This window comes from Piliocolobus tephrosceles, chromosome 5 (assembly GCF_002776525.5).
Source record: "Piliocolobus tephrosceles isolate RC106 chromosome 5, ASM277652v3, whole genome shotgun sequence".
Lineage (NCBI taxonomy): Eukaryota > Metazoa > Chordata > Mammalia > Primates > Cercopithecidae > Piliocolobus > Piliocolobus tephrosceles.
In genome coordinates this window covers 71904609-71922706 of record NC_045438.1, presented here as the reverse complement: position 1 = coordinate 71922706, position 18098 = coordinate 71904609, and the positions used below count along the sequence as shown (strand labels likewise).

Below are 18098 nucleotides of genomic sequence, written 5' to 3'. Positions count from 1 at the left end.
TGGCTCGCCTCTGTAATCCCAGCACTTTGGGAGGCCTAAGTGAGTAGTTTGCCTGAGATCGGGAGTTCGAGACCAGCCTGGCCAGCATGGTGAAACCCCGTCTCTACTAAAAATACAAAAATTAGCCTGGCGTGGTAGCGGGTGCCTGTAATCCCAGCCACTTGGGAAGCTGAGGCAGAAGAATTGCTTGTGCCCAGGAGGTGGAGGTTGCAGTGAGCCAAGATCGCACCACTGCACTCCAATCTGGGCAACGGAGCAAGACTCCATCTCACACACACACACACAAAAAGGCAGCTTCTTCTCTGCAGTGACTTTGACTAAAGTGTATATTTTATAAATTAAGTGCCCAGTACTTATAATGGAAGTTGTACACTGAAAAACATCTGGGCATCACACATCTACTCTCCTTTCTTTTGCCAGAGTAAAGAAACTTGATCTTCTGTGGAAGACTCCAAACCATGTGACATAAGTCTCTTAGAGGCAGAGACCATGTTGTGCTCATCTTCATACACCAAGCCACTAAAATAATCTAGCAAATAGCAGCTTCTTAGTGACTGTTCACATGTTCAGTGAACAACATTTTCTCAAATAGTATACACTTATAGATATCAACAGAATAACATAACTCTGACAAATAAGGAAACAATGGTTTCTATACCTACTGGATTGTCATTTTTACTTACAAAATATATGTTAAAATAAATGACAAAGGTCAACTTGACGAATAAGTGACTCAGAAACCAGTTTGGTTTTGTTTTTGTTTTTTTGAGACGGAGTCTCACCATCACCCATCCTGGAGTACAATGGAGCGATCTTGGCTCACTGCAACCTCTGTCACCCAGATTCAAGCCATTCTCCAATCTCAGCCTCCTGAGTAGCTGGGACTACAGGCAGATGCCACCACACCTGGTTAATTTTTGTATTTTTAGCAGAGTCGGGGTTTCACCATGTTGGCTAGGTTGGTCTTGAACTCCTGACCTCAAGTGATCCCCCACCTCAACCTCCCAAAGTGCTGGGATTATAGGTATAAGCCACCAGGCCCAGCCTCCAGTTTGGTTTTATACTAGCCCAGGAAGCATTTCCTGAGCTACTCTAGTGAACTGCAGGAGGTTTGACATGATGCTATTAAAAGAGAAGGATGGAGGTGAGGTGGCCACAGGATATTGGGAATGGGTAATTCTCAGTCCTGTCCTACTTCCTTCAGGCCAGGAGAGCTGTTTACACACCTTGACATAATCTAGTTTCTATGTCTGTGACTGAACAGAAAAATAATCTTTTTTTTTTTTTCCAAGAACCAGGAATCCTATTTGTACCTTGCAATGTTTCTGGAATACCTCTCGGGGTCTCATCTTCTCTCCACCTTGCAAAGATAAGAAGAATTTGCTTTTCCTACCATTCCGGCCATCTGGAAGACCCTCTTTATTTCATTCCTTCTAGTAAATAGCCAGTCTGTGTTCAAATTGCATGGGAACATGCATCCTTGTTCCTTTGCCTTCCCCTTTTAATTTTCTTCTTCGTTAGTTCCTGTCCCAAGATTCATTTTTCTACATCGAGCTCTTGTTTCCTGTATTTTATTTTGCTGGCTACATCATTCTGGTCACTCACTGGGTGGGAGGGAAATTCAGGATCAATCTCCTCAAAATCACAAAGAAGTTATAGTTCTGACAACAACCAGACTCTTGTGACCTTTATATTAATGCAGTAAACCACAAATTTTCAAATTTTCAAATTTTTACTAGCAGTTATTTTAAAAGGAGGCAGATAGTTTAGAGAATCTTCTAGATTTACAGAAGTTTTAGTTATTAAAACTAGATAATTCATTCCAAACAGTTTTAATACTTTCTCAACTTCAAGTTCAAACCATATCACCAAAAGAAAGTTGCAAAACAGCAATGCACTTACCTGAGGGTACGGGGAAGTCCTGGATTTTGACTTTGAGCTGGAGAGCCGGGATTTGGCCCCCTTTCTGTTGTCAGTCATGGTGGGGGTGGAGCTGCTGGTATAGGAGAAGGCTGGTTTGGAGACTGAGATCTGATCCAGGGAGAGCTGCAGCCCTTTGTATTCTGTGTCTCTGCAGGGTGGAAGGACAAAGCCCTTAATCAGCCACCATAGGAAATGGATTCATGCATACTCTCATCAGGAATGATAGTAATCCATATTTGAAAAGAAGGCAAGCAAAAGTTAGCCCTATAACTAACTTCCACAAGCACCTCGATTATTCTAGGAAGGCCTAATATTTAACTAGTGTGCTGACAATAATGTATTTCTCATTATTTTTATTAGTTAAGTGGAAAATAAGCACATAATTCATATTTTCTGAACTTCTGTGAGCTCTTTGATGAGATATGAATCAAACAACCTACTCTACAGGTTTCTTATGTGGGGTGGTCATTTGATGCTACCAGATTATTGGTAGCATGTCTACCACCAATATAAGGAGAATGTCAACTGTCAGCCGTTCTAAGATCAATCATTCTGGTAAACATTCAAAGCATTCTTACAGTTAGCTAACTAGTTTAAGCAGGATTATAAATAGTTAAACATTCCTCTCAACAGGTTAATTCAGTTACTTTAGGTACATTTTACCACCGTTTTTTCCATTCCTTCCTTTATTCAATAAATATTTATTGAGTTCCTAATATACACCAGACTTTGTGCTACATAAAGATGTAAGAATAAATAAGATACCTATAACCCCTGCCCTTGTGTGAATTATAATATATTGGGGAGAAGAAACAGTAAACAAATAAACATACATAATAACTGCAGACTGTGGTATGGAGCTTATCTTAGGAAGCTCATTACAAAGGTATACTTGAGATATCTAGGGGCTGAAGATGACAGCCTTGGCCTGCCCATAGATACAACCTCTGCTGGCTTCTAGACAGCAGTGAATCTCATTGGACTCCTCAGTTTTCATAAGAGGACATTAACCCTTTTCACTGATAGCCAAAATAAAATGTTTTAGAGAGTCTTCTTTATGAAGACTCATGGGAGAATTTTCTCTCAGGTTCCGGAACTCACTGGACTTCCCCTGGGTAGTTTATTTATTTTGATCTCATGAAACTGTGAATTATATAGTTCATCAAGTTTCCCTCTTTGCACTAAAAGTCAAAAGTCTCCAAGCCCTGAGTCTGATTTGTAATCACTTCTAGCAAGTGTACAAAGTCCTCATGCCATGCATTTTGTGCAACACACTCCACTGGTTTCTCTTATTTTTCTTATTTTTCACTTTCTCTGATTCTCTAATGGGTTTGCCTTTTATAATTTTTTCCATGCATTTTTAATTGTCTTTGGATTGAGAAGCATATAAAAACTGATAATTTTTTTTTTTTTTTAAGACAGAGTCTCACTCTGTCACCCAGGCTGGAGTGCAGTGGCGCAATCACAGTTCACTGCAGACTCCACCTCTTGGGTTCAAGCGATTTTCTTGCCTCAGCCTCCCGAGTAGCTGGGATTACAGGCAGCCACCACAATGCCTGGCTAATTTTTGTATTTTTAGTAGAGACAAGGTTTTGCCATGTTGGCCAGACTGGTCTGGAACTTCTGACCTCAGGTGATCCACCCACCTTGGCCTCCCAAAGTGCTGGGATCACAGGTGTAGGCCACTGCATCCAGCCTAAAACCCAATAAATTAATAAAATCATATATGTAAAAGTGACCAGCACATTCCATGGATCAGTAAATATTCAGTTATCTTCTTTTCTTTGTCCCTATTGGTTCTTCTATAGAAAGATCAGGCAAAAGCAAAAGTATAATTCAGTACTTGAAAATTGCTAATAGAGTAGATTTAAAGTATTTTCACCACACAAACACACACACACATGCACACACGCACACAGACAGACATAATGATGAGTATGTGAGGTAATGCACATGTTAAATAGTTTGATTTAGATTTTCCACAATGTATACATACATCAAAACATCATGTTGTACATCACAGATATACATTTTTTACTTGTCAATTTAAAATGGATAAAATATAATTCAGATAAGGAGTCTCTTAAGTGAGTAAGAAGAGAAACCAGCTGAAACAGCTCCAACAATATCACTGCCACAAAACACAGGGAAGTGATGTATATCAGCAAATTACAATGGCTTCCTATCAAATAATCTATCCACTCAATGCAAGCTTTCTTTAAAAAAAAAAATGTTCTTCTACATAAACAGTAAAAATTTAAAAAGTGAACCTGCAATTTGTCTTTCAGGCCTGGGAAGTCCTATCCCATCACTGGTCTGCTTTTCAGCTCTAATCAACTCCTTTTAAGGACCATATAGACTCTGAGCACTCTGTCAGAAATGGCATATCTTTCAAAATGCTGCTCCCACTTGTTTTTTTGAAAATATTTCAAAATTTTCCTTCATCTACACCTTACTTCATTCAAACAGTTGTCCCCGAATTGACTTTAACTCTCTTGGTTCTTCTTAACCTATAAAACTCTTCTTAACTCCCACTTGCCTCTATGAAGCCCTTCGTGACTGCTAAAGCTATTTATTCAATCCATATTTACTGAGTGTCTTTTCTGTATGGGGCCCTGTTCTGGGGACAGGGAGACATCAATGAACACAAGGACTAAGTTCCTACCCCTCATGAAGAAGGTACCAGGGCCAGTTCCTGAGTATTGTGGGGAAGGAAGCAAGAACTATCCTTTTCCACCTCTAGCCTTACTTTTCAAGTGATAATGTCTTGTCTTTCTCAGTGGATTCTAAGTCCCTAGAGGACAAGAGTTAAGAGATATTTTATTATATTCCAATGACCATTTGCATAGTATTTCACATAGAAGGAAGAGGAAGATGATAACAAGGATGAAACTAAGAAAGATTGTTTTCCCCAGTGAGCACTAATAACTTGCAACCCAATATCCTTTCTGCACGAGAAAAAACTCAGATGGTCTATGAGTCCTCTGACCTACCTGCCATTAGACATCTGTGAGCCAAGTTAACTGGACTCTAACAGGAGGTAGAGCCTCCACCCTTGGGCATTTCCTGTGTCAAATGCACTTCCGTTCATTGGACAATAGTCCAGTAGACATTTAGTTTCTGCTGGACAGGATCTAGACAGACAATAAGAATTGTGCACCCATGAAAGTTTGGCCAAATAACTTGGTAAACCCATTCCTAATGCTGCATCTCAGCCCAGGGGTTTTATGGCTATCAGCAGGGAATAAGCAAGGATTTATTTTTCTCTTGCACACTTTCAGACCCCGCCCCCACCCAAGGTATGCATCTCACTGTTGAAAAAGTCTTACCAAAATTTTTGCATGGCTTCTAATAACAGAAATACTTCAAATTAAATAGGTTTAAATAACATTTAAAACCAAGACATAGTTTAAAATTTCACATATTCACATGAAAACTCTAAAAAAATAAGAAGAGTTATACAAATACTCTTGATAAATTAATACAAATATTAATGCTTTGGTACACATCAAAAATACAAAAATAATCCACCAAAATGTAACGGAAGACCATGATGGCAGGTTGATCAGTGGTTTAAGCTAACCTCTGCCTCTATGTATAGGCCTCAATTTCTTTTTTGTAACTCATATGGATTTGGTGAATTTTTTTATTTTGTTCTGTTTTGTTTTGTTTGAGACAGGGTCTTGCTCTCTCACCCAAGTTGGAGTGCAGTGGTGCAATCTTGGCTCACTGCAGCCTCAACCTCCCTGGCTCAAGGGATCCTCCCACCTCAGCCTCCCAAGTAGCTGGGACTATAGTCATGCACCACCACGCTCACCTGATTTTTTTATTTTTTTATTTTTGGTAAACACGAGATCTCTCTGTGTTGCCCAGGTTGGTCTCATACTCCCAGGCTCAAGTGATCCTACTTGCCTTGGCCTCCCAAAGTACTGGGATTACAGGTGTGAGCCACCATGACTAGCCTTGGATTTGGTGAAGTTTAGGTGAAATATTCTATGAAAAACTCATAGCACAGTGCCTAGAACATAGCAAATGCTCAATAAATAGCATTATATCTTACCTTCCAAACTGTGTGACAAGTTTTGGCACCTGCTATCCCCAGAACAATAGTTTCACTTTGGTAATGATTACAATAAATTTCATTATAAAAACCTTTCGCTGCATTTCATTCTTTTCTATCCCTGATATGGTTTAGCTGTGTCCCCACCCAAATCTCAACTTGAATTGCATATCAGGGACCCAGGGGGAAGTAATTGAATCATGGGGGCCAGTCTTTCCCATGCTATTCTTGTGATAGTGAATAAGTCTCACAAGATCTGATGGGTTGATCAGGGGTTTCTGCTTTTGCTTTTTCCTCATTTTCTCTTGCCACTGCCATGCAAGAAGTTCCTTTTACCTCCCGCCATGATTCTGAGGCCTCCCCAGGGATGTGGAACTGTAAGTCCAATTAAACCTCTTTTTTTTCCCAGTCTTGGGCATGTATTTATCAGCAGTGTGAAAACAGACTAATACAATCCGAGACCATTTTAATTTACGCTGTTACTTTTTAGCCTCTAAAATCTATTGCAGTATGGCCAGAATACTTTCTAAGGTAAATTCTTTATTACTAAGTCAGCAAATGGGGACCTTATGGCAACACAGTCACTCTGAGAGGAATTTGGCCTTCCTGCCTCTCTGTTCAAAACTCCAACAGCTCAAAAGATGTGCTAGGATGGAAAGCACAATAAAAAATACCCACTTAAAGCCATTTCAAGTATGGTTGATGTGCTGCCAAGAGCAGCTCTGAATGGCAGATTCACTAAGAACAAAGCATTTGTTTTACTTTTAGAATTCTATTAAATTGAGTGTTTCACTTGTATAGCTTAAAGGGCTAAATGCTGATGGAAATCACATTATGAGCTCCATTTTCTTCCTCCTAACCCAGACACAAATTGTCTGGCCCTACCCTCTTCCTTTCATTTCATGAGGCACTTTCTGGTATCGCATATGTCCTCAAAGTTACATACATGCTCAGTAGAATCATACATTTAATGCTTCCTCATGGTGTGGAAAAAAGTAAAATACTCAGCTGCACAGAACTTAGACTCTTAAATCCGTGTGGTAAGAAATTTGACTTATCCAATTTTCTAAATGAAGGACAGCACTTCTCTCCTTCTAAAGTTTTCTTGAAAAGTGCCACACAGACCCTGTTTGGGGCTCCATGAGGTAACTTTCTCAAGGGCAGTATACGCTGTTCTCTCAGACATGATTGGCATATGGAAAGGAACTGTGGCACATGCATTTGACACATCCTTCAAAAGGCTACTGAGGAAAATTTACACTTTTTTCTCCCTTCAATGATTTCTAGAGAGCTCCAGACATCTTCAGGTGCCTCAGCTCTGAAAGCAATCTGAAATGGGAAATTTGCAATCACTAGGACTTGCAGCTTGTCAATCTCACCCATATTTGCACAGACCAAAGTAATCCTCTTATTCCATTACAGGCAGTCAGAAATCATTCAATTTGCAGAATTAACCATCTGAGTCTACTTTAAACTTTATAATAGTCATGTACATATTTGAAATAACTCAAATTCCAATAGAGAAAATGGGGCCATTTTTGTATCTTTGGGCTTCCTCAGCCTTCCCTTAAGCAATACACCGTGACCACTCATGAGGCAAATGCCAACATGCCATATGGGAGGCTCAGCGTGACACCCTTGGAAAGCCAATAGAAGGTGTCTTTGCCACAAAAAGGCATTGTCAGTTTTAGAGAAATGCATTCACATTATTTCTATCATTTCAACTGGGAGAATAGCCTCCATAATACTAGTAGCCAAACTAATTTATAAAGAAATTTGGAGCTATTTACAATTTCAAGTGAGTTTGAATGAGTGTATAGAGAAAGCAATCAACAGTATTTCATCAGTTCTTGTTGATTCAAGATTATTTGCAATAACTGTTCTCTTCCACCCCACCATATTCCACTTTCATTTTAGACAACGTTATTTTTGCTTCTGTCACGTCAATTTGGAGTTGGCTGGCCAATCTGGAGCTTCTTTGTTGGCTTTATGTTATGTGGCAATTCTTAAAAGAGGTTGCCAGATTTCCCGATTGAGCTTTTTTTAAACAGCTGAAGGTGATCAAATTACCAAGGAAAACGTGGAAACAAAGACATACAATTGATTTGGCTCCAAAGGCGCTGATTGAAATAAGCAGAGGATTGCATTAAACCGTGATCGGATTAGGTGGGAATGACTGTGCCTTACACTAAACTTTTTAATTGGATTCTAGAGTCACTGTTACACGAAGTGCGTGACCTTCTTTATATTCTGGCAGAGTTACCGCCTGGCCACTGGGTAAACCTCTGCAGCGGAGAGACCTACTTTATGTTTCATTTTCAAGCTCCCATGGAGCCCAGCAGAGAGAGCTGACAAGAAGGAATACTGCGAGGGGCTCACAGACTAAGACAATCTGCTGGGAAATTAGGCTAAGGCACCCTTGGAAATTGTAATAGTCTCATACTAATAAGTGGATTTATGTTTGCTCCTTGTAGTTTTCTCCATTTGATCTGGTGATTTTAATAGTTTTCCCAAAGTCTTTGTTTTTACATAAACATACATTGCCTCTGCCTAGAAACCATCTTTCTTCTCCACTTTGAAGGTTTCATCCAACATGCGATGGAGTGGATGGCATCATAAGGGTAACGAATGGTTCAGACACAAAGTTTGCTATTAATCTCAAGACGGAAAAACATGAGTGTAATCAACAGGCAAACAATAACAACCAAAAAGTAAGGCAAAAAAAATTGTGAAGTGCTGATAAGATGTGGCAAAGTCAACCAGCCTCATAACAGAGATTGTTTAATACCTTCATACCAACCCATGGAACAAGTGGAAATATAGCTAAATCCAGACCTGCCATCACACTACATCTAAACTTGTTCCCTCACCCCTCCAGGCCACGGCGATTTCTCCCAGCTCCTTCCTCTGAGTTCCTATACCATTCACTGCCTCAACCACTCATCTGGCATTTCTAATGTTCTGTCTTACAGTGTGGTGGCTTCATATCTTGATAACCTCCTTCTAAATTCCTTCTTAAAACAGCCTTTATTGTCTAGACAGTATCTCACATACAACAGATGCTCACTTGCAAGTGATTAACAAAATAATTATCTTTTAATGAACTTTTGCTCATCTCAAATCCAAATGAATAAAAATTCAAATACTGGTAAATATTTTTACATAAATGAGAAAGAGATATCTACTAAGTGAGTTTATGTGAGAGATTCTTAAATTCTCAGATTATAATTAATAATGATCATTCTGAAGTTCTGTAAGGTCTTAAATTTAAAAAAAGCAAATCATGTTTTACTGTTATGCACATTAATAAAATGTACTTATTTTATGAAATTATAATTCAGGCTCAGCATATGTGATACTTAGCCAAATTGGAATTTTAAATTAATTTCATCCTCAGCCATTTATTTGGACTATTACAATTGTATTGAAGGAGTTAGAAAGATAGTGTTTTAGACGCCCAGAGAAATAACTTCTGCAAATCAACAATAAATACAATATATCTGCAGTAGAAAAATAAGAAAAAATATATGAACAATGCACAAATTGCTGAGAAACATTTTGTAAAGGTTTAACCTCACGAGTAAAATGAATGAAAGCAGCTATATGAATTAAAGCAGCTAATGGGTGCCATTTTTGCTTTCAAATTAGCAAAAAATTTTAAATGACAATAAATCCAAATGAAGATAAGGTGAAATAAATGGACACTCTTATATACTACTAGTAAGAGAGTAAACTGGTAGTGTTTATCAAGAGTTTTAAGAATGTTCATACCTTAAATTCAGCACACTAGTGCCCCCTCATCCAAGGGAGTTGCATTCTAAGACCCCTAGAGGGTGCCTGAAATCATGGATAGTGCCAAACCCTATACATACATTATAGGAAATGTATGTATAGGAAAACACACACACTTTATTATATACCTATAATAAAGTTTAATTTTAAAATGGGGTATAATAAGAGATTAACAATAATAATTGGTAATAATAATAGAACAATTATAACTACATGCTGTAATTGTATGTGAACATGCTCTTTTTCCCTCTCTCTTAAAATATCTGATTGTATTGCACTCACTTATTGTTGGACTATAGTTGACCTCATATTACTGAAACCACAGAAAGCAAAACTGTGGATAAGGGGGGACTATGGTAATTCCACCTCTGGGAATATATCTGATAAAAATAATTAGAGATAAGTATCAAGAATCTGTATACAGGGCGGGGCACGGTAGCTCATGCCTGTAATCCCAACACTTTGGGAGGCCAAGGCGGATGGATCATTTGAGGTCAGGAGTTTGAGAACAACTTGGTCAACATGGTGAAACCCCATCTCTACTAAAAATACAAAAAATTAGCCTGGCATGGTGGTACATGCCTGTAGTCCCAGCTACTCGAGAGGCTGAGGCAGGAGAATCGCTTGAACCCAGAGGCAGAGATTGCGGTGAGCCGAGTGCACCACTGCACTGCAGTGAGGGGAGTGCACCACTGCACTCCAACCTGAGGGACAGAGTGAGACTCCGTCTCAAAATAAAAAAAAAATAAAAAATAAAAAAACTATATACAAGTGTGTTTATCACAGCATAATCTCTTAATTATAAATAATCAAATAAGAAGAACCAACAATAATAGAATTACTAAATTATGATATATCCTTATGATAAAATATTATGCAGTTATTAAATATTTTTACTCTAATGACATAAAATATACATAATAAAGTAAAAAATTATCTCTCTTTGACATGTACTCTATATGCATATTGAGAGATAATAAACTAAAATATTTAGTTGATATTTGAAAATGGATTAAAGATGTCTTTCATCTTCTCTTTAAACATCTCTGCATTACCCTAATTTTTTTCTTGTATGTATGACTTTTACAATCAGAAAAATATTTCTTTTAAAAAAATACTAATTGAGGCAAATTTCAGGTGCTTTCATTTCATATTAAAACTTTCTTTACATTTCCAGAATTTCTTCTTTGTGTATGTTAAATTACAAAAGAGAAAGCATTAGTAAATTCCTTTTCCTCGAGGTTCAGCTCCTCAGGTATGCCATCTGTAATTTTAAAATATCCACATGCTGTCTCAGTGCCTGCATGTTTCACTCACTTTCTGATCTATTTTCCACCCTTCCTACCTTATAGAATTATCTGTCTCTGAAGGCTTTCATGTGAGCTATATGACTTTGTTTCCTTCTTAGGATAATATAATCTAAATTATTACCACAATTGAAAAAAAATAAAGTATTGTCATGTACTTTCTTAAAACAATTTAGTTTCATGTGGCTTATAAATGGTACATTTGTCATTGTTCAAATGAAGTAAACCCTAATGTGGGGACCACATTTTTTGTTCTAAGGAACTTTATTCTGTTCAGAAATTCATTCCATATTTAGCTACTAAAGTTTAAATATATTTGTGAATCCTTCAGGTTGAAATTCTACATTCTATTGACCTTATATTTTTTCTGTTTCTTATTTTCTTGGAGGCTGGAAGAGGGTGTTGGTCTTTAAAAGTTAGATCTGAATAAACACAAAATATGCTGCCTCTTTCAAATGAGGCATATATTTAAAATTGTCAGTCTCTTCTTCCACAATCTAAACCCCTAATTGTAGCCCACTTCTAGAAAAGAATCAAATATAAAGAAAAAGTAATATTAATATCAATCACATTTGTATTACTTCTTTTATTTTCAAAAACTAGGAAATAAAATACACATATGTTATGCTGACCCCCTCTTTTCCATTATTTCCCACCTCCTCACCCTCTGTGTCCATCCCCCTCACCAGATCCTTCACTGTCATTTATTAAGCTAATGTCTTTCAAGTGTACCTTCCCTTTAGAAGTCTTCCAGTACCTAAAAATGATAAGTAATGGAAGATCCCATTACTGAACATCTTACATTTGGTTGAGGTTCTATTATCACAGAAACAGCTTTCCTACCTAGTTCTTAGCAAAACTGATTCCTAAACCCTAAAAGTATCCTCTGGTGGAGGGGTGAAAAGAGCATACCTCCTGTTTTCAGCTCCACACAAACACTAGGAACAAAAAAAGTTACCTGTAATCATAAAATAATTTTCCACGACACTGGGAAATTTAGACCCCATACCCAAGGCCACAGAGTCTCCAAATTCCCCACAGGATCTCACGTGGGGAGACCCCATAAGGCCAAACCTCACAGCAGGTTGGAAGCTCTGCCCTTTTCTGTACAACACAAAGACACTAGCATTTCTGTAGATTATAAAAAAGTAGAGCCTCAGCTTCTGAACTCCCCAGAAAATGACACCGCAAAAAATGATGGCATGATGCAATGTTTTCAAATGCACAAATCTTCATTTGTTTAACTTAAATATTTTAAAATATGTCCTATAACATTTATTCTTGATTAAACCTCTTCTAGATAGTTAATCATTAATGGTTTCTTTACAGTTGCTGTGCAAACAGTTCATTCATACCTATGACATATCAAATCTCATAGACATGTTCTTTAATTGGATTCATTTATTTCTAATCTCCTTAAAGCCCTTACTACTGTAATGCTTGGCTAAATATACATTAAACTCTATTATTTAAATGACTAAAATAAATTTGAGATTTATTTTACGAATCAAAATCCACAATTCAACAAATGTCCTACCATTATTATTAGTATTATTCTGTGCTTCAGTATTCAGACATTATTTTAAATTGCCTGGTAGATAAGTTGCGTTTAAACAAAATAAGTTCTGAGTAGTTGCTAGGGATTTCAGATTGCCCACTAAAATACCAAAATTTTCATTGTCTCTATACCTGAAGTCAGAGAACTTGCATACTACTATACAGAATACATAGTTATCAACAGAGCCCATTATCAAAGACAGAATAGGCGGCAGCAGCCAGTTTTTATGATTTATAGGGCTTGAGAAAGTTCCCTGGCCATGATGAAGATGTCTCAATAGTGGTCTAATAGCTGATGCTTAAAATTCATTTATTCATATTTTAATCTATTTGTCTTAAGCCGATGGCCCAGAAAGAGATAATAGTAGGGCTGGATGAGTGATGACTCATTCATTGGCCAAAGTGGGAGGACTGCTTGAGGCTGGGAGTTCAAGAACAGCCTGGACAACATAGCAAGACCCCATCTCTACAAAAGATAAAAAAAAATTACCCAGGCATAGTGGTGCACATCTGTAATCCTAGCTACATGAGAGGTTGAGGCAGGAGGATTGCTTGAGCCCAGCATTTTGAGGCTGCAGTGAGCTATGATCATGCCACTGCACTCCAGCCTGGGTGACAGAGTAACACCCTATCTCTAAAAAAGAGAGAGAGAGAGATAATAGTGTATGCCTCATTTGTTATCATTTATTGTTTAGTTTATCAGCTACTTTCCTGAAAGCAGTAGTTCTAAAACTTCACGCCTCAGAAGCACCTGAAGAGTGTGTTAACACGCCTCAGAAACAGCTTGCTGGGCTGTTTCCCTTAGAGTTTCTCATTTGTAGGTCTGCGGTTGAGCCCAGTGATTTGCATTTTTAACAAGCTACTGGATGGTACTGATGCTGCAATCAAGGGCCATACTTTGAGAACTAAAGCAGTTGTTTTCTGAGTTGTTGTTGTTTTAAATGAAAGGAATCAGATGAAAGGAGACCACAGAGAAGATAAGAAACCACTGAAAAGGGAGGGTTCCAAGGACAAAATTCAAGCTTCACACTTTCCCCAAGGCATACCTCACTGGATATCTTTCAATGAAGTACTCCCACCCCTACTCCCAACTGCCTGTTTCTTCTTAACCTCGTTTTGAGTGCCTCTTATTTCTGCAGACCCCAAAATATTTCAGAGCCACAGGGTTTAGTCTTCAGGATGCTTCTCTTCTCTATTAACACATATTCTCTGGGTATCTCATCTACTCTGCTGACTTTAAATTCCATACACTGTTTACCCCCAATATCTAGCCCAGACCTCCCAACTCCACAGACCCCCAGGTTCAACTGCTTAAGTGACATTTCCTCTCTGATGAATGATGGGCATCTCAAAGCTAAACATGTTGTCCACACACAACCCTGGTCGCCACCTCTGCCTGCTAAACTGTTCCTTCCCACCATTTACCCAAGTTGCTGAGACTAAAAATCTAGGTGTTGTTCTTGACCCCTTTCATCTTCTCACATCCCATATCCAATCTATCTGCAAATCCCACTGGGCCTACCTTCAAAACGTATGCCAAATCTGACCCCTCACCACTACCCCATGTTTCAAGCCATCATCTTCCCTCACCGTGGCAATTACAATCATTTCTCAATGGTATTCTCTGTCTCCACCACCCATACTCCCAAAAGCCTATTCTCCAAACTAGTCAGAGTGATCTTTTCATATACAATCAGATCATGTCACGCCCGTGTGCAGAATTCTCCAACGGCTTCCCAAAACCTTCAAGATCCAACACAATCTGGCCCTGCCTATTTTTCTAGCATCACTTCCTTCCATTCTTCCCCCTCTTTTACTTGATGGCCACCACAATGACCTTCTCTGTTCCTGAACATGCCAAGCAGGTTTCCACCTCAGGGCCTTTGCATTCACTTCCTTCTGTTGGGAATACTCTCCCTGTAAGACTCCACATCGCTGGCCCCCTTCCTTCATTTATGAGTCTATAGAGAAGCCTTTCTGACCATTCCCACCTCTTTGTCCTGCTTAATTTTTCTCCTATCACTTTCTGATATTATATGACATTTTTTATTCCTTTATAATTATTTTATAAGCATATTAAAATTTATGCTCAAATTAGCCAGGTGTGGTAGCACATGCATGCCATCCTAGCTACTCCAGAGGCTGAGGCCATGGGAGGATCGTTTGAGCCTGGGAGGTCAAGGTGCAGTGAACCATGATCTTGCCACTACACTGCTGCCTGACCAACAGATCAAGACTCTCTCTCTCTCTCTCTCGCTCTCTCTCTCTCTCACACACACACACAAACACACATTTATTTTATTTATATAATGCATATTATATATACATATATTTAAAAACTTACATTCCATGAGGGTAGGGACTTTGTCTCTTTCAGCTACACTGTAGCCCTACCAGGGCCTGGCACACAGTAGGCACTGGGGAAATATTTGCTGAGTGAATGCATGAACAATCCCCAGCTTGTCATAGAGAGGACTACACTCTAAAACATTTCTTACCATTATCTTAATTATAGCAACAGAGATTAAGCTGATTCTAATGATAAAAATTTGTTTATAATGAAGGTCCTATTTAGTCAACCAAGAAGAGACACTAATAGAAAAGAGATTAGACTGTAAAGTGCCATGTAACGTCTCTAAATATTTTCTTCCTGGTTTTCAATTAGCCTTCACAATAAAATGCTATCCTGCACATTGCTATTTCTTTAACTGCTCTAATTGGAGGAATGAAATTGACACTCATTCTGCCCTCCCCTTTGTGGGCTTCATTCTTCTAGCATTCCTGAGCTGTAACCCTGCAAGGGTCCGTTATCCAAATCCAACACAACAGATACTTCACTATGCCAGGACTGTGGTAAGATTTCAACAGTGAATATAAATGCTGTGCCTTCCAATACTATTAGTCTCTTAATGGCTTATCAAAATTAAAATGAAAAACTCTGTGATGCATTTGTTTTGCTCTGATAACAAGCAGCTCTTTGACTGTCGCTTGTTTGGACACCAATATCAATTAGTGGGAGGTATTGAAACAAGTGAAGCTCCTGGTTCAGTCACAAGAACACATTATATATAGTCATTACAAGCACGAGAGTAAAATGATGACTGAAGAGCAGCTGCAAACCCGTAAGAATGCTCAGAACCAAGGATTCTACTTTTGTTAATGGTTTTCAGTAGGAAGAGGTGAGAGACAGCACATTCTAAGATTGCATTTTACCAGAGAATGTTGCTATTCTTGAAGAGATGTAAAAAGTGGCAAGGGACTTGGGTTTAAAAGCACAAACACAGAAAGAATCCCACCTTAATGGGTACCATTATGATATCCAGTTCAATATAATGAGGCTATTTCTACAATCTGGCCAGCAGCCCATATTAGCACGGCTTTACTGATGTGGATACAACAAATTCTGTTTGAACAAGAAATCCCTGGGGCGGAGGGAAAAAAGGATCCATTCACAGGCCCTATCCATTTAGCAATCAAAGAAAAAATATTCTTCTAGTAAAGACAGCAGCTCCCATTTGAATCCTGGTAAAATATTAAATGTTCTAAATAAAATAATGTTCTGTAGGTGATATGTCAATTGTTGTTTTGTGAAAACATCATGACTGTTGATGCTAACATTAGTGAAGAAGAGATGGGCTCAGGATATTGACTGGCAATTGAGTAGGTTCCAAATATACCCAAACTCTGAAGAAACCGAGTCACCTTGTGGAGACCCCATATTGAAAAAGGGGGGTAAACTGTTCATAGACCATGCAAAATATTGGCAAAATGTCATAAATGACTATGTAAGTATTAGGTGGAATCATATAAAATTGCCAACATTGAACTGTTTTAATGTATAGAAGTGACAATTTCATATGGTTCACCCTAAAACAGCATTATCCACTTAAAGAAAACATGCCAAAGAGGAAATCAGGTGGATGCTGGAGTCCAGGCCCGGGGTTGGTATGCTCGCTGGACCACTCACTAGCTATATTGTATTGGCCGAGTCACTTTACCTCTCTGACCTCTCACACAAAGCAGCCACCCTTCAAATGTGAGTCTGTCTTACTCCTCAGCCTTCCTAAGCATGTAATGAACAAAACAACGTGCCACCCCTCTTTCAGCTTAGAGCTAACAACCACCTCCCAGTCTCTCCCAGACAGAGCAGCAATGCCTGAGAATTACCTCTTATAAAAGAAAAAAGAAGCAAAAAAATTACAAACATCTAAAATAATTGACAATGTATTTCAAATGTAATAAATCTGCAAAGACTATTTTGAATCTAGAATAATTCGTTAATTGAAAAACTCACTGAGATTCATAATCCTATCCGAACTCAACCCCCAAAATTTTGAAAAATTCCATTTAGAACAGGACAAAACATCATTCCAACAGGACAAAAATCAACACAACTGCTCCCTCACCCTGAGGCGATGAGATACACAGGGCCCACCCTGGGCAACGTCCTTGAGAGAGTTAAAGTTGAACTCCTTAATCTGTAGTCAGTTACTTTGCTGCCAGTCATGAACTCCCTTACCATACACATCACACACACACACACACACACACACACACACACACACACCCCTTCCTTCCAAGGTGTCCAGCTCCTCCCATTGTCTCTCCTCCCTTCCTACTATCTAGCCAGAAAGCAGTCTGACTACACCTGTGAGCCCTTTCCTCAGGAGTGACCCAAACAGTGCCAAGATGCTTTGGGCTGTCTTCCTTCTAATTGTGGATGGACACACTTTCCTCCATGAAGGCATCTCAGTTACCAGCAAGCCCACAGGGAAATCAGGCTAGGATACAGCTTGAACATATGCTTATCTCTTTTTCCTGCAGACACTGCCTTACTCATTTTGATGTCCTCTGAACTGTGCACAGTGCTTGATACATAATAGGTGTTCAATAAGCCTTTTATGAATGCTTAAAGGCCACTAGTCCTAACCAGTTGAAGGAGGATCTTTCCAGATGCATCAACATAATTGCTGATTTCTTGTTCTTGGGCCACTCTCTGCCTTCCTAAGACTCATGCTTTCCCTCCTTCAGTTCAAAGACTCACACACATTTATTTTGTGTTCATTGGCAGGACAAAAATTATTTTATTCAGTTTCACTAAAATAACCACTGTAATAATTCACATGTACTCAGTGTTACTGTGTCAGGCACAGAGCCACCAACCTTACACATGATCTCATTAAATGTTCCAATTGACTCTAGGAGGTAGAACCTATTATTACCTGCATCTTACAGGTTTTTGTTGTTGTCGTTGTTTGTTTTTTGTTTTTTTTGCGACAGCATCTTGCTCTGTCACCAGGCTGGAGTGCAGTGGTGCAATCTTGGCTCACTGTAAACTCTGCCTCCCAGGTTCAAGCTATTCCCCTGCCTCAGTCTCCGGAGTAGCTGGGACTACGGGCCCTCACCACCATGCCTGGTTAATTTTCTGTGTTTTTGTAGAGATGGGGTTTCACCATGTT

At 38.8% G+C, this 18098-nt stretch overlaps 1 protein-coding gene across 1 annotated transcript in view; it reads right to left on the bottom strand.

Moving 5' to 3' along the window:
• SIM1 (SIM bHLH transcription factor 1) overlaps positions 1-18098 on the bottom strand; it is a 74276-nt gene that overhangs the window by 27870 nt on the left and 28308 nt on the right. Inside the window, exon 10 of the mRNA XM_023205823.2 lies at positions 1903-2071. Within this exon, the coding sequence (XP_023061591.2) occupies positions 1903-2071 (169 nt within the window). The remainder of the gene's footprint in view (positions 1-1902; positions 2072-18098) is intronic.